General features: G+C 40.9%; 1 protein-coding gene across 3 annotated transcripts in view; it reads right to left on the reverse strand.

The window, feature by feature from the left end:
- The window catches only part of RIC3 (RIC3 acetylcholine receptor chaperone), a 64,476-nt gene that overhangs the window by 18,677 nt on the left and 22,292 nt on the right, over positions 1-23,507 (reverse strand). For all 3 annotated transcript variants that reach the window (XM_010829295.1, XM_010829296.1, XM_010829294.1), the window contains exons 2-4: positions 11,595-11,821; positions 10,343-10,418; positions 8,037-8,130 (exon numbers count right to left, since the gene is read on the reverse strand). In XM_010829295.1, coding sequence (XP_010827597.1) covers positions 8,037-8,130; positions 10,343-10,418; positions 11,595-11,821 — 397 coding nt within the window. The remainder of the gene's footprint in view (positions 1-8,036; positions 8,131-10,342; positions 10,419-11,594; positions 11,822-23,507) is intronic.

The raw sequence follows: 23,507 nt of genomic DNA on the forward strand, positions 1-23,507 counted from the left end.
AGACTCTTGAGAGTCCCTTGGACTGCAAGGAGATCCAACCAGTCCATGCTGAAGGAGATCAGCCCTGGGATTTCTTTGGAAGGAATGATGCTAAAGCTGAAACTCCAGTACTTCGGCCACCTCATGCGAAGAGTTGACTCATTGGAAAAGATTCTGATGCTGGGAGGGATTGGGGGCAGGAGGAGAAGGGGACGACAGAGGATGAGATGGCTGGATGGCATCACTGACTCGATGGATGTGAGTCTGAGTGAACTCCAGGAGTTGGTGATGGACAGGGAGGCCTGGTGTGCTGCTATTCATGGGGTCACAAAGAGTCGGACACGACTGAGCAACTGATCTGATCTGATCTGAGACCAACCCTAGAATTGCCAGACTGAACCTATTTGTGCAGAAATAAAGACATATCCTAAAATGTGAGAGTTGGATCATTCTGAAAAATCATCTAGACCAAAGGAATTGGGGAAACTGAGGCCCATGGAGAAGAAATTATATATTTATTCACTGTTAATGTCAGCACTCTACTTAAAACTAGTCTCCTAAGTTGTAATAACATTCGGTGCAATTCTTGAAGCACAGTGCTCAAGTTCCACAGTTTAGAAAACCTGTATGTGACCCCCTCATTCAGCTGTGTTGGCTCTGGGGAAATGCCTCCATGAGTAAGATGAGGCTCAAGGATAACATGTGACTATTTGAGAGGGAAGCGCTGCGTCGTATCGACAGGCAGGCAAGGCCCCACTCAGAAGACTGAGAATTGTCTGCTTTGGGACCAGTTTTATCTACTGGCAGGATTTAACAGAGGCTACTTATTCTCCTCTTAAAACCCCAAAGCACTCGAAGTCAATATAACACCCATGAAGAGGAAAGAAATGATATATTCTGTACCAGCCTCATGGAGGTGTCATCAGTCTTTCCCAGTCCCGAGCCTACGTTTCTTTTTACATTTAACCTACATTATGTTACCCTTAATGACTAACAGGGAAGAAGAAAAAACTGCTTGTCCTGTCAACATTAAGATGTTAACTGAGGAAAATGCAGGTGCAACATTTTTACAAATCTCAGTGGGAGGAAAATAAAAACCCCAGGAGCTCCACTTTTTCTACAATAAATGGTCTCAAAGCCATGAACTGAGGACAGCCTGTCTGTTCTATATGGATGTGAACAGCTGCTTTATACTTTCCATCAGCAGAGGAGACCTGACTCACCTTAACTACGCATCTGTTCCATAACCCCTAACTCTTACTGTTATGACAACTCATTTTGTGGGAGGCTTCTGGGGCAGATGGGTCACCCTTAGCTCAAAGAGCCTACGTGATTATCACGACACATTGCACATGTACTTCTCTGGACTGTACTTAGTACATTCTGATTTTTACTGAATACAACAATCTTGACTTTGTTTTCTAATTCACAGAAAATCAGAGCCCTTAATTTAAAGGGATATGGGTAGGCTAAGAAAAGCAGAAACAGGAGAGAGAAGCTTGCTTAGAGATTTCCAAACTAAAGTGTCCTCAAATGTACTCAGTGTCTGCATCATGCATTAGGCAATTAATCATGGTCCACTTTACATCTTCTGAATTTACTGCAATAAGCACTTTCATGGATTCCTCATTGTCTCAATTTGGTTTGATAATCCTGGATGTCAGAGATAAGTTCACTACAGTATAGGCACACTGCCATGAACATTTTAAGTGCTCAATAAATGTGTTCGCTTGACTGGTCCCCACTTCCTCACCATCCATTTTCTTTTACCTCCCTGAAATCTGGCTGCCAGTCCAGCATTTTACCAAACCTTGTGAAAATCAATGACCACTTTATTTTTTGTCCCTTTTGTCACACAGCACACAGGACCTTATTTCCCCAACCAGGGATCAAACCTGTACTCATTGCAATGGAAGCATGGAGTCCTAACCCCTGAACCACTAAGGAATTCTCCAACGACCACTTTACTCTTAAGTCCAAAAGTCTTTTTATCACATTTCATTCTTCTTGACTTCTCTGTACTACAGCCCATCTTCTCCTTGAAATGTCCTCCTCCTACAACATGGTTTTCCTGAAGGCTCAATCCTAGGGCTCCTGTTTATCCACTCCTATAGGCATGTCCTCAGGAAGCGGACCCAATTCACAGACTAAACCATCACCTCTACATACATGATGCTCAGACTCTACCTCTAATCTTGACTTCTCACACAAAGGCCAGTCTCATAACTCCAGTTACCTCCTGGGCATTTCTACTTGGAGGCCTTGTCACTATACTAAAGCTAATCTTAAATTCACCCTTCAAAACCATGTCCTAGTGGCCCAGGATCATTAGCAACTGCACGAACAGGTGAGCTAGGCGAGGCTGGGTATGGCTGATTCCAAGACGTTAGAAAAATAAAAGGTCAAGTTGGGAGACAACTCAGACTTTTGAATGCTTCAAACTCCGAGGAGTCATCAAGTTCTGAATCCAAGAGTTAAACACAGAATGAAACAGTGTCTTACAACATCACTCAAATGAGAAAAGAAATCAGACCAGCAGAAGACTGCTGGCAATGGCCACATGCCATAACATGCTTCAAGGATTTGGTAATCTCATCTTTTCCCCCTCATACTCCCAGCCAAATGGACACTTCCGAACTTGAGTCCTTTGTTCTGACCACAATACCCCAATTTACTATTGCTGCTATATATCATACATGGACGTTCTGTTTATTTTTTTTCTTTTCAAACATATCATTTTGTATTGGGGTAGAGAAGGCGATGGCACCCCACTCCAGTACTCTTGCCTGGAAAATCCCATGGACGGAGGAGCCTGGTAGGCTGCAGTCCATGGGATCGCGAAGTCAGACATGACTGAGCGACTTCACTTTCACTTTTAACTTTCTTGCATTGGAGAAGGAAATGGCAACCCACTCCAGTGTTCTTGCCTGGAGAATCCCAGGGACGGGGGAGCCTGGTGGGCTGCCGTCTATGGGGTCGCACAGAGTCAGACACGACTGAAGCAACTTAGCAGCAGAGCCGATTAACAATGTTGTGATAGTTTCAGGTGGACAGTGAAGGGACTCAGCCATCCATATACAATATACGGATGCTCTGATGTTTCTTCAACCATACTCAAAGCTGAACTCATGACTCATATTGCAAAGCCTTATCTTCATTCTTCTGTGCTTTATTTTGGTTGATGCTATAATATTCCTACCAGTCTGGGCTGTATTCTGGATTAACTGGGAGGACACAATGCATTTATGAAGGTCCTTAAAAGTAGAAGGGGAAGGCAGAAGAAGCTAAAGTCTCAACTCACTGTTGCTGGCTGTGAAAAGTAAAGAGTTCATGAGCCAAGGAATATGGGCAGCTTCTAAAATCTGGAAAAGCCGAGGAAAGATTGTACCCCAGAACCTCTAGAATGCAGGGAAAAGTCTGGCTAACACCTTGATTTTAGCCCAATGTAGGACTTCTAACATACAGAACTGTAAGATAACCATGTGTGTTGTTTTAAGGCATTAAGGTCAGGATAATTCATTACAGCAGCCACAGAAAACTAATACACACTCCTAGAGCACACCTCTTCTCTCTGAGATGCAGTGCCTTACAAAGAAAATAATACTTGCAACTGACAACCATAGAGGGTTGTACAAATCAAAATAGGTACCAAAAATATTCTAATTGTTGCTGAAAATGTCTGCTTTAAAGTACTTTCTTTACATCCACCTCATTCATTCTTTTAACATGTACAGACACTGTCAAATGTGCCAGCATTAGGAATGCAAGTCTGAATAATGAAAATTCCCTATTCTCAAGAAGGTTATAAGGCATTAGGGAAGCCAGAAAAGTTAACGAAAGATTAGGAAGTAACACGATGCTTACAATATCCAGTAAACATAGGTAGCCTGGGAGCATGTAGGAGGAACACCTAACCAAGTTGTGGGTCCAGGGAAAAGCTCTCAGAGGAAATGATGACTAAGTTGAGACCTCTAAGACAACTAAGAAATAAAATAAGTGTCTGTGGGGAGGGGGTTGGGGCAACACAGAAGCCAAGGAAAAAAGTATATGCAAAGTCCTAGAAGCAAAAATGCACAGGTACTTCAGAGGAAAACCACGTACTCAGTGTGGCTGGATCACAGACATGGAGAAAGAGTAATGGGGAAAGATAAAGCAACTGAGGTATGCAGAGCCCAGACTATGTAAGTCATGTAAAACATTCTACTCTTAATCAAAAGCAACAGGGACCTAATGAAAGGCTGAAAGATGTAATCCACTGGTTTGGAAAGCAGAAAGTGAAGGGAGGCAAATTAGAGGAAAAGAAACCACATGAGTTAGTTCTGACCTACGTCAAAAGTAAAGGCATTCTCAGGACTTCCCTGACAGTCCAAAGACTCCATAATCTCAATCCAGGGGACCCAGGTTCAATCCCTGGTCAGGGAACTAAGATCTTACATACCACACAACATGGACCAAAAAAAAAAAATTAAAAGACACCAATTTCTTTAAGGAAAAAGTTAAGGCATTCTCCATTCTCTCACTCATTCTTCCATTTCAACTAATACTATTCTAGAGCCTACTGCTGTCCTGTGCTAGGCACCAGGAATAAGAAGGATTCCTGCCCTGGCAGAGTTTAGAATGTTTTGCAAGGAGACACTTATTAACCAGGAAGAAATGACAGGACAGGTAATTAATGAGATATGAGAAGTGAAGAAAAGATGAATCTAAGATAACATTTAATTTCTCTTTGGGGCAACTAAGTAGCTGGTGGAGCTGTTTGCTGAGTCGGGGAACATTACAGGTAGAATAGGCTCATCTGTGGGCAGATGATGAGCTCTGTTTTGGATGTTCATTCACTCAAAGGACATTTACTGTCTGATGAGGAAAAGAGCAGCTATCTATGTGACATGTCCTATAGAACTCTGAGTACAAAGATCAGGAAAGGAAGAGCAGGATGTCAACAGGGAACGGGTAGGATTTACTCTTCTACCATGATAAGTACAAATGCTCACCTCAAAAGCGACTATATACTCTTTCAATGGCAAGTATTTACTTAGTACCTACTATGTGAACGCAGTGAACAGACAAGAGACTAAGCCTGTCCTCGCAGAGTTTATATCCCAACGATGCCTGCCAGAAACGTGCAGTCCCATATATACAACATGCCTGCCAAGGTGTCTGCTGCCAGAGGTTGCACCCTCATGTCTCCTCTCGGGGCGCTCCATGCTTCTAGGAAAATAATTACAGCTGAATATGCTGCTCCAGGAAGGAAATTTTGCTGATCACAAGGACAGAAATAAGGACACCTCAGTTCTGGTTCCGAGATCCTTTCCTTAGTCTTTGTGTCCCAGGACTAGAGAGTTTGCTTAATATCAGACATAACATGGCTCAATACCAACCTTCTAGGAGACCTAATTATTTTAAAATGTGTGCAGACTTATATTGCTCACAGAGGAAAGCTGTCTGAAAAGTTTTCCCATATTTTGATTCTTTCCTAAGCACTAAGTAAAGTATTAGAAGTGGCATATATTGGGAATTTTAAGTAAAATCTTACAGTTATGGAGTGATATTATATAAAAGGACTTGGAAGGCTGCAAATGAACATGTCTTCTTTGTCTTCAATCCTCTCCTTGACCCCCAGAAGCCTGGCAATGTGACAAAATCTTGATCTGATAGAAAAAATACTGGGTTATTTTGGGCTCTTCTAATAACCCTAGAAGCACAGACTTGTAAAAGAACAAATGCTACAGAAACTAAGGTTAAAGGATTTAAATATAAAAAGGACAAGAATATAAAACATGTGGCTACCTAGCCCTTGCAATTTTGAAGATGTAAGACCCATAGGGCCTACCCATAAGGATAAAAGGTTTTAGATTAAGGCGTTTCAGAGAGAAAGTCACCTCCTGTGGACTGGAAAATGAGATCTGGGAAAGGGAGACACAAGCTATGCTCTCTTGAGTGAAAGGAGAGCTGATCCCTGGTTCCTGATAGGTACTGTGGAAATATTTATTTTACACAACCGCTGACATGAGGCAGTGCAATCCAAGTGACCTCAGAGAGTCCCCACTCCAGCATCTGACAAGGAGTAAATACTCTGAGCTAGGGCCTGTTGCCCCACAAACAGTGATCATGGCACAACTCCATATGCAATGGTGATGGCAGGGTGGTGGAGGAGACACACAACTCCTCTGCTTTTGCACATGAAATGTGGAGACGCAATGCTGGCTGGCACAAGGAGGACAGACAGTAGTTAGGAGTCACAATACTGCACCCCTAGCCTGGACAATGGGACAGATGGGATGCATGGTAGCATTATTTGATCTGAGATAAGGGAGTCTGAACAGCAGTGAATAATAGTGAGAAAATATCTTCACGTAGTTTTTTATCCCAAGGCCAAGTGACTGGGTCTCCCAGGTAGGAGGCCCTGCCCACAGATACTCACTGATAGTTTTCTGACCTTTAGGTGTTGCCTAGGGCTTCAAACTGGAGAAGGCAATGGCGACCCACTCCAGTACTCTTGCCTGGAAAATCCCATGGATGGAGGAGCCTGGTAGGCTGCAGTTCATGGGGTCGGTCGCTGAGTTGGACACGACTGAGCGACTTCACTTTCACTTCTCACTTTCATGCACTGGAGAAGGAAATGGCAACCCACTCCAGTGTTCTTGCATGGAGAATCCCAGGGATGGGGGAGCCTGGTGGGCTGCCGTCTATGGGGTCGTGCAGAGTCAGACACGACTGAAGCGACTCAGCAGCAGCAGCAGGGCTTCAAACAGACCAGGCCAGGGTATGATATTTTCTGAGGCACAAGGGTCTATAAAAGTCTGGTACTTGCCGACCCAGACTGAGTGGTATAGGGGAAGGGCAGAAAAGGCCAGAAACACATAGTTGCACAAACTAGTTTAGTCACATTCATACGAAACATTGAAACAGATAATGTATATATTTAGCTTACAGCTTGGTTATTAGTAACTGCTAATAACACCAAATAGTATTACTCACTCACACAGATATACTCATGTATAGATATGTACACCTACCTCAACTGCTTTGGAGAAGGCCAGATGGTCACTGTGCTTTCTGGGCCAAAAGAAGGTCAAGGGTGCTGGGCCCAGCTAGGCAGGGATCACTCTTAAAAAGGTCACTTCAGCAGCAATGTAGACATTGCAGGGAAAAGCCAAACCAAGGGACTATAATTTGAGGATGTTTACTTTTTTCATATCCAGCCAAAGATGGGCAAGGCAGGAGCCAGAAAGCAGGGAAAAGAGTACGGGGCACTAACAACACCATGGATGGCAAACAGAAGGGGCCAAGGTAGAGCAGTTTTCTGAGGCCAAGACTCTGCACTGAGCCCCTGAGTCTACAGGAGGGACCTCTCAAGACATCCTCCTGCATGGGACCTCCTGCATGCCATTCACCCCAGTTCCTACCCCATCCTTGTCAGAAGGCCTAGCATGAACCGAATCCCTCTGTCCTCAATTTCACATTCTGGTTTCTCCTCTCTCGCGTTCCTACACCCGCGTTTTCTTAGTTGATGCCAACTTCCACTAATCCCCAAAGCCACCATTTCAGGTCCTCAGCCAGCCTTGCAGCAAGAGGAGTGTGTCTGCGCCATGGTGCATCCTAAAGGGCTAGTTTGGCTCCTGACACCTACTTCACACACCCAGTTCTGTTCTGGCACAGTCAACAAAAAGCAAATGCCTACTCTGAGCATACCTGGGCTCCTCCATTTTGTCTCAAACAGAAAGCACACTATTTAATAGCTTTCTTGTTTTACTTAAGATAATGCCATTTTTAGACAACTAGGAAATGACTTCCTTAAAACCCAGTCATTTTACCCTGTGGCATCCACTCACAAATTTACTCCCTCTCACAATAACGTTGCACAACAGAGAACATATACTCTTGAAAATGACACTTGAAAGTGTGAAAATGGAAATGTTAAATGAAAAATAATATGCAAATGAATAATAACAATAATATAAAGTGAAATCAAGTGGGCCAGAAATCAAAGAAAAATAAAATTTTGAATTAACTCTCTAAATGGGCAACAGTCTGATCCCTGTTATGTGAAAACATACCTCTCACCATTAGGCCCCACTCTGTTGATTAATTTTTCCATGGCTTCCTCTGTTTCCTTCAGTTTTTCTTGCAGTTGAACAAGCTCAAAATTGGCTGAAAAATAAGCATCAATCTGAGAACCATCATATACAACCCCTTAAGCTCTTTTCTGAAACACAGCTGGCTGTGACATTCTACAATAATCCAGGCTGGTCCTGAGACTCAGAGAAGAGCCTGACAGGCTGTGCACCTAATCCAATCAGGACACAAAGGGTACTGAGGTCTAGGTACCAAGATCTAAAGGATACACGTTGAGAAACTGATGAATAAATCACCCGCTCTTACACACAGAAATACAGCAGGACCAGCCAAAGAAACACCTACAAGTGAAAAACACAGCCCTACACAGTCAGCCAAGAAGAAATGAAGGTAAACACCATCTTTCTAATTCAAATAATACTTGAGGATGAAGTACCAAATCTGGTAAAGGTCTTCAGAAAAGGTATTAAAGCCTTGAAATGAGCACTGTTTCATCTGTACCTAAGATCTGAAAACATATGGAAGATAACAGTTTAATTCTTCAAAAGAAAAAGACTTGAACCAGGTCTGACACATTCGTGCCCCAGGTTTTCCACTTCAGTCATCTGTGCTTGAACTGTGTAACCTTGCCCTCTTCTCAAAAAAGGTCAGAAAGGAGCACATCTACTGAAACTAATGCTAAGGTCCTAAAAGGAGAACAAAAAAGTAAATCACTCAATCAGTACATGAAATAAACTTTAAAGCAACAGGAAAATAAAATGTTGTTCATTATGTAGATAATCTAGACATTCTGTTTCATATCTGAGTGTCATCCTACACAGATATATTTAGAGGGTCACTATAAAATATAACATTTCAAGCGCTTTTTAGTACTTTTATAACATATTTTTCTGCATCCAATTAACACCTATGCCATGTAAATGCTTGGGTTATTTTTATTTTGTGTATGATTCAAAATCAAAGAGTAAAAAGTTGATACAACTGCTACTACATTATAAGACAGCTGCTCTTAGGAATTCATTTTATTTACTTCTTTCTGTTTTAAATGCATTATGTGACATTATGAATTTGTTACTCTTTAGCTCACAAATCTTTTTCAAAAATTTTATGATGTGTTTACCATCACTTTTGGTTAGACACTATCTCAATTAAGAATACAGCAAGGATTACAGTCACTTAAATCTGAATATTTAAGATTTCAGGATGCAGAAGCCACTGGGATATCTATTTTCATAGTGACTCTAGAGTAAATACAAACAGCAACTATGGCTGAGGGCAGATGCTTCAGTAGCGCAGCCTTTCTTCATTTTGATGATGTCTTTCTTTTAAAAAACCTCTGATGATGCTTCAGTATCCACAGGATAGTTTGGCCTCCAAGGCCTTCAACAATACAGCTTAACTGACCTACTCTTCATGCCTTCTTTCACACAGCTGCCCTGTTTCAGGCTGTGTCTTACTCAAGTTCCCTATCAGGCCTCCTCCACAGCTAGACATGATTTCCCAGAAGGCTTTCACCAACTCCCTTTTTTCTAGGCAATAAACTTTTCACCAGTTGTATCTTCCTAACATTCATCCTAGACTATAAATTCTCAGAGTGAAGAGTCATGCCATATACATTTCATTTTTCCAGAGAGCATAGAATATGCTAGTTGGTCCATAAATAATTGATGATCATGTTTCAAGAGTCAGAAGTATTAAACTCTATCCCTAGATCTAATAACTTACTTTGGCAACTGACTTGATCTCACTGCCTCAGTTTTCCTCTATGTGAAATAAAGAGATTTGCTGCCAATATTCTGAAGTCTGGAAATGAGAAGAAACCCATTCTAAGTGTAAAATATTAATTTGTAATATATGTTAACAAAAAATGAACTGACAGTTCTGTACTTTGCATAACTGTCTGTCCCTTAAAAGCCCAATATCAACATGGAAACTTTTGAGAATTCCCAGTGTGTGTTTGTTAGTTGCTCAGTCGTGTCCGACTCTTGCAACCCCATGGACTACACCCCATCTGTGGAATTCTCCAGGCAAGAATACTGGAGTGGGTTGCCATTTCCTCCTCTAGGGGATCTTCCTGACCCAGGGATTGAACCCAGGTCTCCCCCATTGCAGGCAGATTCTTTACCATCTGAGCCACCAGGGAAGCCAGCTAAGGTAAAAACACCATCCGATTAAACTGGGACAACTTTTGAGAAATGCTTTTAAGGCATATCCACAGACTGTCACTCTGGCTGCTTTACAGCTGTCTGACTCAATGAAACTTATGAAATACTGAAAGGGCACTCACTAATTTTCCTGTGGGTGTTTCCAGGTGTGGCAGTAGAGCACTTCCGATCCTCTGCAGTACTTTTCCCCCTTGAGAGCTGAGAAGTGAAGGAGGTACAGCACATCAACAGCAGCTCAGAACCTCAAAGTCACGGAACCCCTCATATTAAATTAAAAAAAAACAAAAAGGTTGGGAGAAATCAAATCAAGCAGCAACATTAGAGAAACACCTCAAAAAACAAAAGCCAACAGAAGGTTCCCAAGTAAAAAATTATTGAGGCACAAGAAAACACTCTCTTCACAAGTCATGTGCTTTGCCCATGCTCACTGAAGACTCAACCTAGGCTGCCAGTAGAATTCCTAGGCAGGAGAAAAGTGACCTCGTACTCGAGTTAGGAGGTCAAAAAGAATCTGCTTCCTCTGCTTGCAGCGCTAAGGCCTGTGGCCTGCCTAGACATGGAACTTAATTAGGAGTCTACTTTCAAAAGGACCCAAATCATGTCTCCTCAGAACTAGGAAATATCAGGCTTAGTTTCAGGATGTGGCAGTTCTGTTTCAGGAGAACCACTACTATTAGGATTTCCCTGGTGGCTCAGATGGTAAAGGGCCCGCCTGCGATGCAGGAGACCCGGGTTCAATCCCTGGGTAAGGAAGATCCCCTGGAGAAGGAAATGGCAACCCATTTCAGTATTCTGGCCTGGAGAATTCCATGGACAGAGGAACCTGGCAGACTATAGTCCATGGAGTCATAGAGTCGACACGACTGAGCGAATTACTCCAACTGACATTAAAAATAGCACTCCTGGTAAAAGGAGGAAAAAGTGGTGTTGGCACAGTCACTATTTGGCCTCAGTGATTACCTGGAAATCACAATGCCAACCCTAATGATAAAGTTCTTCTTAGAACTTCTTTATGCCTTTACAGCTTGCAAAGATGCCCAGTTAAAAAACCAGGTAGGGCAGCAAGAGGGTAGGCTTTGAACTTTATTGCTCAATGGATTAGGAATTAGAAGGATCCAGGTTCAAGCCCTGCTTCTACATTTTTAGTTGTGAATTCTGGGGCAAATTATTTGGGTTCTGAGTGAAGATTTTCTCATCTATGAAACTGAGATAACAGCTATCTTAAGTATCTTCTAAAGAAGAGGCAAAATTTAAAGAGACGGTAGATTTGAAAAAGGGCTCTGAAATACAAAGGGTTTTAATGCTGACAATGATTCTCATTATGATGATAATAGATTTTCACTGATGTAATACAGTCAGGATGATTCCACTTACCTTAAACAGAATGTACAGTATATATAAAAAAATTCCAAAACCATAGATGGGAATAATTTGCCCCATCAGGCCTCTTCCACCACTTCCTGCTCCAGCGCCTCCACCTGATCCCTTGGCCTTTGCAAAGGCTTCTGCGAGGTGAGACCTCTGGAAACGAGCCCCAGGGGTCTGGCCATCTGAGGGTGCCTGCTGCTGATGCATCATAGGTGGAAATCGACCCAACTTCCCTGAGAAAATAGATGAATCAGTCTTTATTTCTTCTACTATTTTAAATACAGCTATTTTGAAACACGTCACATACTGAGATACAAATAATAGAAGCCAACTCAAACAAGTTTAAGAAAAAACTGGAACTTGATTATAAGGATTTACAGGTATCACTAGAGTAATAAACACTATGTGGCAATCTCTAGCTGTTCACTAAACCCATTTTTTCTTCCTTTTTTGGTCCACAGGTAGATGACATTTTTCAGCTTCCCATACAGTTAAATATGGCCATGTGAATGAGACCCAGTCAAAGCAAAGTGAATGACAGGTGCCAGTTCAAGGCCTGGGCTATACAACTTCTCATGTATTGAATTCTGTGTTCATTTCCTTTCTTCAGGCTGGATGCTGACACCTAGGGAGGCATTTGGGAGTCAAGTGTTGAAAACGGCAGAGCCTCTATCAACCCAAGTTCCTGAATAACTGTGTGGCACAGAGCCTTCCACTGTCGCCATCCCACCAACTTAGCACCATCTGGACCTGTTCATGTGAGTAAGAAATAAACTTCTATTGTGTTAGGGCCATGATATACTGTAGAGTCTATCTATTAGCGCAGTTAGCCACCCCAACTAATACATGTAAGGAAATGCAATATATATAATTTTGGTCTCAGAAGAGAATACAACCGGAAATAGGAAAGCCATCAGGATTCAAGACAGCTCCTCTCACACTGTACCTCAATCATTCCCCCTCTCTATGGGGCCAGAAGGCTTTTTTTCCCTGTTACTTTGTTTTTTTCTCTGTTACTTTATACTAGCTTCTCCTTGAACATGAAGATGTTTACCCCCAAACCCTTCAATTTGCATGTCCTTCAAGGGGTCAGCAGATTGGTCATAACTCCAAATTCCCTGCAGGAAGATTGTGAGGGCTTAGCTTGGGTAGGTATGTGACACTTTCCAATCAGCGGCAGCTGAGCAGACAGGATTCGTGTAGTACAAACAGGGTCACAGGGGCTCATCTCTGTGGGTGGAAGAACAGGGCTTAGAGAAAGGAGCGCACATCAATTTTCTCACAGTTTTCCTCCATCGGGGAACCAAACATAAACACCAACTGTCAAGCCTCCTCCAAGTCATAGGTGAGAAAGAAAGGAAGGTCATGTCTTCAAAAGCCATGTAAACAGGCTTCTGTGGATAAACCACTGACAGAAAAGACTAAGGAGCAGAAAGACTTCCTGATTCAGGCTCTGAGAATACAGACTATATGGTAAAAAAAAAAAAACTGGTGGATTTGATTTCAATAAAACTGTGGATTTCTGTTCAATAAAGAATACCATGAACAGGGTTAAGACAGATGACACAGAAGGAAAAGCTTTTGCAGTATCTAAACTTCACAAGGCATTAAACCTCTGGAATAGTCAAGGAATTCCTACAATTTAATATGAACATCAGAGGAAGCCCAACAGAAAAATGCCCAAAAGATATGAGTAGGGAACTCACAGAAAGAGAAGCTCAAATGGTTAACAAGTATATTAATAGATGATCAAAGTAAAACCAACAAGAAAAATACTAATTTAAACAATGAGATAGCACTATACCTATCAGAAGGGCAAAAATCAGAATGGTGGGTAATAGCAGGTACTGGCAAGATGTGGGAAGCAAGCACGCTCGTGCACTATGGGTAAGAGTGTACACGGATGCAGGCTTCTATTAGTGACACGGCCGTACTTAGTGATGTTAAGGGTATATCCTATGATCCAGTGATCCCACACTGATGGATAAGTTCCAGAGAAATTCTCAGATAAGGCTGTCTATATCTGAATTCAAGCAAGAGGCTTTATAGACCTGTGTGAGAATGTTCCCTGTGATGATGTAGTAGGGAGCCTGAAGGAACTTTAATCTCCATAACTGTTAGAATGTAAAATCAAAATGGAGTAGATACAAACATGGACTTTCATGTAGCTTTCAGAAAACACACTTTAGATGTACCTACAGAAGCATGAACATATTTTTAAAAGCACAGCACTGAGTTAAACAATAAATAAGCAAATACCATGTGTAAGCTAAAGACACACCATAATTATACTACATTATCTTTCAAACAAATATGTAGGCATAAGAACATAAAAGAGACACATTAGAGTGGGTGCATATGAACAGGAGAAAGGAACAGGCATGTAGACTGAAGGTAAAGGATTAAAAAGAAAATAATAAAGAAAGCAAGCCTGCACTGACTATGTTAATCAGATGTGATGAACTGAGGACTATCTTTAAGTCAACCTGCTGCTCCTGAGGTGAGAGACAGTGAGTGGGCAGGCACAGAGTGGACAGCTAGCCACTGGCCAGGAGCTGCCCTCTGCTTTGTACCTTCTCTTGGACAAGCTCCACCCCAATGATCCTCTTTTCCCTCCTGTTAATGACTTTGGATGACATGGAAATTATGAGAAGCAATGCTTCTTTTTAAGAGGAGGTCAGCAACAAAACCACAGCTTCAGACAATAGAAGAAAGACAGCAGGTCACTACCCCTTATCCTGGGTGCCGTGCTCATGTGCACAGTCACTCAGTCGTGTCCGACTCTTGAGATCCTATGGACTGCAGCCTGCCAGGCTCCCCTCTCCATGGGATTCTCCAGGCAAGAATCCTGGAGTGGGTTGCCATTTCCTCCTCCAGTTGATCCTCCCAACCCAGGGACCGAACCCAGGTCTCCTGCATTGGCAGGTAGATTCTTTACCACTGAGCCACCTGGGAAGTTTATTCTGGGTGCTGGTGACTATTTTGCTATTAAACTGTCAAGGATCTTAATAGTTTAAATGGTGACTACTAGCTTTAAGGCTATCATGCACTTAGAACAAATACTTAGCCAGCATCCAAAAAGCTAACCATCTTCTTGAGTGAATCTGATATATCTGGAGATTACTGTAGATTTACTGTCTGTAGTAATATGTTGTTGAGTTCCATCTTACTGTACTGAGAACACCATTTTCAAAACTTGGCATAAAACAAAATATAAAAAATTAAAACCAAGTAACGGCACAAAAGGCTTTATTTTGCATTTCTAAAATTGAAAAACGATGATGATGCAAAACATCACACATTTCCCTCCCCCCAAAACTTATATAGCTCCATCAACCAAGAAGATGTACTGGACAGCTATTATTACTCTGTACTGTAGGTAGGAAAGGAGGAGAGACATAAATGAAACAGAAACAATGGTTCCCACATGAAGCAAGGCTTTTAAAAAGTAGTATACCCAAAACAAACAGCAAAAAATGAACAGAGTATCCTGGATCTTATTACCAGACAAACTAAATGTCTAAGTATTGAAAGAATGCCAAAAAAAAGGAAAGGAGTCAGATGGGATCAATCATCGGAGGGAATGAGGTTCAGAAGAGAAGAGAAGCAAAAGCACACTAGGAGAAGAGGAATGTGTGCAATGAGAAAAGGGTGCGAACAAAGAAAGACAGAATAAACAAGGCCAACTACCAAGTCCTTCTAGGGAAGCAACAAGAGGCAAGGAAAGGAAAGCAGGTAGATTAAATGCTAACTTGTGTCATATAGATTCAATACTGTGGGTCTAGGATCAGGGAAGCGATTTAACAAGAAGGGTGTTTGAGGGGGATTATTCTAGCAGTTGAGTAAAGACCAAACACAGAAACTAGGGTCTAGAAAATCAGCAAGGTGACAGCTATACCTATAGAAAGGAAAGAATGGATCCAAGGGCTTTTACCTTGTAATGATCTGCAGTATTTAAGAATGAATGAGGGGGACAGTTTAGAAAACTTAAAGGTTGGTTTAAGATACCAAGAGAGAACAATGAGGAAAACTGAGAGGGCTTATGGTTAGGGGAAGACTGAACACCTATTTGCACATGTTAAATTCTAGGTGTTGGTGGCACATCCAGAGGGAATTTTTATTTGATTGTATTTAGGCTTGAGAAGAAACCCTGTGCTATCTAAATGACACAGCTAATAAATAAAATTAAGTTGAGTGAACAGTCCCCATGCCAAAAAACGGTGGAGGGATATGTGAAAGTTATGTGCAAAAGGAGCAAAAAACAAACAAACAAACAAAAAAAACCCTTAGCTGGTCAAAGGCATCCAGAAGCAAACCAGTATCAGAAAAGTCAGAGGAGGACAGACTTGAAAGCAACTGAGAAATCTAGAACAAACTGATAAAAGACTAATAATAGTTATCCCTGCTTTTAGACACAACGTATTCTTGGGAAAAGGATAGCCAACATATGAAATCTTGACTGTACATCTGTTTGGATAATAATGGCAGTAACAGAAATCACTATGATACAAAGGATCATAGAAACTTCAGACTCAGAAGGAGCCTTAAAAGCCATCCAATCTTTCAAAAAGTGCTAGGGGGACAAGACATCCATAGAAAAGAATGAGTTGGACCCCCTGCCTCACACCACATTAAATTTCTAAAAATTAACTCAAAATAGAGACTTAAATATAAGAGCCAAGACCATAAAAGTCTTAGGAAAAAACCATAAACATAAATCTTTGTGACCTTATATTAGGGAACACTTCCTTAGATATGCCTCCAAAAGCACAAGCAACCAACGGAAAATTAAATGGATTTCATCAAATTTTAATGCTTTTGTGCTGCAAAGGACACCATTTTTAAAAAGTGAAGACAATCCACTAAATGCAAGAAAACATCATATCTCATAAAGGTCAAGTATCCAAATATATAAGAAAAAGAAATGTAAAGTAAATAAATCTACAATCAGATACAACTTTATACCCACTAGGATGTTATAATCAAAAAGACAAGATAATAAAAAGGGTTGGGGAGGATGTGGAGAAAGGAACTATCATATTCAGCTGGATGGGAATGTAAAATAATGCAGCTGCTTTGAAAAATAGTCTGGCAGTTCCTCAAAAAGGTAAACAATTCCTTGTGACCCAGCAATTCTACCCAGCCTCTTCAGGCTGCCGCCGCCAGAATGCCACCAAAATGTGCTTACACAAAAAATTTATGTACAAATGTTTAAAGCCAGCATTATTCATAACAGTAAAATGTGCATCAACTGATTAATCAACAGATGTGCTATATCCATACAATGGAATAGTACTCAGCCATACAAAAGGAAAGAAGTACAGACACATGCTACAGTATGAGATGAACTTTGAAATCATAATGCTAAGTGAAGGGAAAAAAGTCAGTCATGCAAGACCACATATGATTCCATTAATATGAAATGTCCAGATTAGGCAAATCCACAGAGACAGAGTGGATTCATGGTTGCTTGGTGGAGAGAGGGAGGGAGGGTGGAGATAGAGCAAAACAAAGTGACTGCTAACAGGTATGGGTTTTATTTTTCCTTGAGGGGTGATGATTAAAATGTTCTAAAATTGATTCCGATGATGGTTGTACAACTTTGTGACTATTATTAAAAACCACTGATTGTGCAACACAGTATGTGAATTATATCTCAGTAAAGCTGACATTGTTTAAAAGAGCTATCTAACCACCTGTGTTCAATACCCTCAACTTCCCTTAAGCGGCGGTCATGATTCTGCCAAATACCAAACAGAAAACTCAGTATGCCCCCCAGGAAGCCCATGCCACCTCTGTACAGCCGTGACTGTTAGATTTGTCTTGTTTATATTGGGTTAAAGGGTGAGTAATGGGAGGAGTGATGCTAAAGCTGAAACTCCAGTACTTTGGCCGCCTCATGCGAAGAGCTGACTCATTGGAAAAGACTCTGATGCTGGGAGGGATTGGGGGCAGGAGGAGAAGGGGACGACAGAGGATGAGACGGCTGGATGGCATCACTGACTCGATGGACATGAGTCTGAGTGAACTCTGGGAGTTGGTGATGGACAGGGAGGCCTGGCGTGCTGTGATTCATGGGATCACAAAGAGTCGGACACGACTGAGCGACTGAACTGAACTGAACTGAACGGGAGGAAGAAAGAAGTGTAATACAGGGGTTTAAAAAGCAACACTGAAGGATGTGGCCAGAAGTAGAGAAACATAATAAAACTGATTTTAAAGGAGATTATTGGTGTTTATGGGCTTCCCAGGGGGCATTAGTGGTAAAGAACCTGCATGCCAATGCAGGAGACTTAAGAGACGTGGGTTCGATCCCTGGGTCAGGAAGACCCCTGGAGGAGGACATGGCAGCTTATTCCAGGAGTCTTGTCTGGAGAATCCCCATGGACAGAGGAGCCTGGACAGTCCATAGTGCTGCACAGAATCGGACGTGACTGAAGCAACTTAGCATACACAAACTGGAGATTACAATTAGAATCAAAGAAGCACTAAAAGGACTTCCCTGGTGGTCCAGTGCTTAAGAATCTCTGCTTCCACTATGAGGGGCACAGGTTTGATCCCTGGCTGGGGAACTAAGATCCCTAGGGAAAAACACTGAAAAAGTAGAGAATACTATTTTCAAAGGCAGGAGGGGGAATTGACAGCAATGGAAGAGACAGGCTACACGGTAAAAACATATTTTATGTCCTAGGATAAATCTGTGCATTTTATATTCAATGTAACATTTTACATATTTACTACTGAACACTTAACAATATGCCAGACACAGATTAAAATAAATAAAAAGAACTTCTGCATTTAAAGAGATTATAGACAAGAAGTATAGTTACAGCAACATGGTAACATACCATAACTATCAAGTCCAATGGCTTTTACTCAATTCTCACTGATAAGATTCCTCTGCTACACAAAAAAATGATCACCGCAGTCGTTCAATAAATACTGGATTAATCTGAACAAATCTCTCAAACTTTCCTGCCTTGATATCTGTGGCATATCACTCTCCTGATCTTGGCCCACTGACTTGTCCGTCAACCTATTTCTTTCCATCTCTTTCACCTGTTCTTTAATCCTCTCTCCTCAAGATTTAGTTTCATCTTTTGTTTTTTCCTCATTCTTTTTCCTTTGGTAAATTCATTCATTCTCAAAGCATACATTATAATTTCCAAAATGTACAGGCTCTAGTTCTAACCTTTCCTCCAAGCTCTTATCTCTTATCTCTGAATCCCATTAGTATATATCCTTTGGTGTGTCTATCAACTCAAAGCTATGAAATGAAATTCGTTTTCACCTTTCAAAACCTGCTCTCCTCCTGTATTTTCTTTTCTTTGTAGAGTCAATTAGGCTTTGGATCTATAACCCCTGACACCTGTAACCAAAGGTACACTTGAGATGGCAGGCTAAGTTCAGAATGCTGAATCTGGAATAGATTTTTCCATAAAGTTAACTGTTCTCAATAGGGAGTAACCTGACCTCTTAGATCTTGGTACCACCATATTTCTTAGAACTGAACAGTCCAGGATGCCTAAAAAGTCAATGGCAAGCAAACACTTGGAGATGTCTGGTTGAAATGATTTTTTTAAGAAAAAAATTTAAAGAAAAGACCGCAAGTATACAAAAAGAACTACAGATGATAATACATGAGCACTTGTATTACTACCTACCACCAGATGTTAACTGGAGCCCCTTGTGTCTCTTCCTCCCATCCTCACTGAGATAGCCACATCTCTGAATTTAGTTCTTATTATCAGAATGTATGCTTTTAGGCTTCACTATGCAAGTATACATCCATGAACAATACACAATATTGTCTGAGTATTTTAAAACTTTATATGATGAATGGATACAGGTAGTATAACACTGTGAATATACTTAGTGCCTCTGAACAGTATACCTAATGGTTAAAATGATAAATGTCATGTATATTTTAACAATTAAAAAAACCTTTATATTACAGTATCACACTGTACTGATGTTTCTGCAACTCTTTTTGCTTTTTCTGGGTGAGGATTAATATTTTGACCTAGAAATGTAACCAGATCAATATACGTAGCTCTAGTTCATTCACTCAAACTGCTTTATAGCATCTCCTTATATATCTATATCACAATTTTCCACTATTATAAATGTTACAAAATATTAAAATTACTTTACAGCTACATTATAGAAGGATTTGTGGGTTTTAAAAATATAGTTGGTTTATAATGTCATGTTAGTTTCAGATATACAGCACAGTGAACCAGTTTCATATGTGTGTGTATATAAACACATATACACACACTTTCATATTTCCCTTATAGGTTATTACAAAATATTGAGTATAGTTCCCTGTGCTATACAGTAGGTCCTTGTTGGTTATTTTATATATAGTAGTGTGCATATTGGAGAAGGCAATGGCAACCCACTCCAGTACCCTTGCCTGGAAAATCCCATGGATGGATGCCTGGTGGGCTGCCATCTATCGGGTTGCACAGTTGGACACAACTGAGCAACTTCATTTTCACTTTTCACTTTCATGCATTGGAGAAGGAAATGGCAACCCACTCCAGTGTTCTTGCCTGGAGAATCCCAGGGATGGGGGAGCCTGGTAGGCTGCCGTCTATGGGGTCACACAGAGTCGGATACGACTGAAGCAACTTAGCAGCAGCAGTGTGCACATACTAATCTCATGTATATGGCAATATATACACAATGAAATATTACTTGGCCATAAAAAGGAATGAAATAATGCCATTTATAGCAACATGGATAAACCTAAAGATTATCACACTAAGTGAAAAAAGCTAGACAAAGACAAATATCATATGATATCAGTTATATATGGAATCTTTAAAAAAGATACAAATGAATTTATCTATAAAACAGAAACTCAGACATAGGAAAAGTTATGGTTACCAAAAGGGAAAGGGAGGAGGAGAGGGATAAATTAGGAAGCTGCGATTTGTGATTTAAAAAAAAAAAAAAGCTTTAAAACAAACAGCTAGAGAGATCAGAACATTAAAGATGTCAGAACATTAAAATTGCAGACCTTCCAAAATAGAAAACAGCTGTGTTTCCTATCTCTATATGTACTTAAGTATTCTATAAAGTGGACTTGACTAAATCCCAATTGTTTATTGAAAGCTTTCCCCATATTTAGGTTTATTTAATTATTAAAATTTCACTTAGCAAATCATTTAAGCTTGACTAAAAACTTAATGGATTTTACAGAGTGAAGCTCTACTTTCCCTTGTTAATAACCAGCCCCACTGCTAAAAACAAAAACAGAAACTCTAGCACTGTTAACAAAAGAGCTTTCTGAAAGCAACATTAAACCATCTGCAGCATTTCATTCTCAGGGCAAGTAAATCAATAAAGAACTGGATGTGTTTATATTTCTGATTACCACAATACAAGAAAGGTCTTAATGGCCAGTCCTTTAAGATATGAAAGCCTCTCCCGAAATACTGAGGACATTCTCGAGGCCATATTTAATTCAGCATTACTTAAGGTGGCGGCTCCAACAATAGCTGACTGTTTCTCACCAGTCTCCTCGGAGGGCCCATCTTGTCACATTCCCCTCCTACCTAACTCTACTTTGCTGACCACTTCCTTAATGTTTTCTGCCTGTTTAGTCAGATTTCTTTCTTCATCTCTTACCAACCTCTCCATTCCCAATTCATACTACATGTAACTAAAGGAGATATTTGTGGGTCTAAGCTGCTTAGCACAGGGTCTGGTCCACATACTCAATAGATGTTAACCATTACTGTTTGTTATCAGAGTAATCTTCCTGAAGCCAAATTCTAACTAGTCTTGCCATATCTTTGATCAAAAGCTTTCAATGGTTCCCATTATCGACAAGGGACTGCATCATGCAGGAGGAGGCAGAGGGAAGTAAAATGAGAACCACCACTTTAGTCAGAGATTCTCACTGTGCACCCAACATTTGAGTGGAGGCTAAATCAACCTTTCTAGAGCTCGTTTCATCATCTGTAGAATGGCTATCATGAGACCTCCTTCTTGGAGTTGTTACAAGGGTTACAGATTAAATAAGATAACATATACAAAGCACCCAGCACACACAGTAGGTACTTAACAAATTCTGATCTTCCCTCCTTACAACCTGAACTCCTAAACAACCAAATTCCATAATCTAGCCCAAAAGTACCTCTTCACACTTCTTTCCCATTATATACCCCCGATTCAGCCAAACTAGACTTCTCACCATGCTTTGAGCCTGCCTTCTGATGTCTTGCCTCTTAGCCCCCAAATCTGCTTATTCCAATGGTTTTGCTTCTCCGTCCAACTTCACATACCTAAATCCAACCTATTCTAAGCCCAGGCCAAATGCTGCCCTTGTACCTGAAGCATTTTCTCTTATCATCTCCATTGCTAAGAATACACTGTCTGAACTTCTTTAATTACACTTATCACACCTGGCCTTAATCAAGAGTTATATTGAAATTTTGTGTCTTATAGGTCCTACTTGAATGGACTGGAACAGAAATGGGTAACAACTCCCACTAAGTACCATTTCTACTCAACTTTAGTTAGTGCTAATCGAAACCTACAAACCACATCTGAGAACAAGAAAAGATCTGGTGTTGCTACCAGCTGGCCTGGCACTCACAGTTAGCGCTTGGTGTTCTCTTAAATGTAGGCAATTTCAGACATCAACAGCAGACAAGCCCATTCTGTGACCATGATGGATCAAAGCAAAAAAAAAATAATAACAACATTCTGTAATGTCTGAACACACATAAAACACAAACACTGCCCAAAGAAATACATATATATAAAAAACAGCCCCTATTCCTAGATGATGAGTGACTGCTGACTGCTGCCACTTTGTTAATTATAGCTATACCTCTCTTTACATAAACTCTACTAAGACACACAGTCACAGAATTCACCCAACTTTCTGACAGCACCCAATTCATAGCAAAGCCCCACGTCCTTGAACCTTCTTCAAAATCACCTACCACAAGCCTCAATCTCTACAGTAAGACTTTTCTAACACTATTCTTGCTGAGATACTGCATGCTTCGTCATGGTACACATCTTGCTTTGATGAACAGGTAATAAATCCAATTTACTCAACTACAGGTGCACTCCTGGTACCCTGGCTGGAGGATAAACTATGAACTTCTTGAATAAAAGTCTAGTATTTTCTTTATGCCTACAGGGCATGCTCTGGGTCTCACATGCTATACACTTTGTTGAACTGATCTGAATGACTTATACAGGCCTGTTGGCCCTTTCTGGAATCTCAAGACCCAGCCCAGTTACTCTCAAGGCTAAACGTTTACTTCATTATCCTGAGTGTTTTCAACTTCACAGTTTTGAGAAAAGAAAACAGCTGTCAGGGTGACTGATCAAGGTGCTCCACACCCACACACCTCTGAGTTTTTGAATTTGAAAAAGTGTTTAATTCACATGCACTCACAGTCTCTCAAATTGTCTCCTCTCTTCTTTGTGTACACTTTCAGAGTGGATGCCTGATGTTTCCTTAGGAGAAGAACAAGTAAGGGACCAAAATAATTTGTTTCAGGCACTTACAATTATGTATGTATGTCGATGTTATATACGTACATAACATATGTATACATGAGATTAAGAGTCAGTGAGTAGGACTATGTCGATGTTATATACGTACATAACATATGTATACATGAGATTAAGAGTCAGTGAGTAGGACTCACTTGAGGAGAACCTGGGGATGAGAGGAGTCTGAACTATTCCAGAGAAACAGGGTTCCTGAGGAGGGGATGGTGAGGAACCCTGTTTATAGGCATTCAAAGTGAGATGCTCAATGGAAAACAGGCAGGCAGGGTCAGCAGGAGAGATGCCAGGTGTGACATTACTGTTGAGCGCCATGGGCCCCAGCCAACAGAGACGGAGGGCAGGACTCTCTTGGGGTCAACTCTAGCACAGAAG

This window comes from Bison bison, unplaced genomic scaffold (assembly GCF_000754665.1).
Source record: "Bison bison bison isolate TAMUID 2011002044 unplaced genomic scaffold, Bison_UMD1.0 scf7180017864503, whole genome shotgun sequence".
NCBI classification, from domain to species: Eukaryota; Metazoa; Chordata; class Mammalia; order Artiodactyla; family Bovidae; genus Bison; species Bison bison.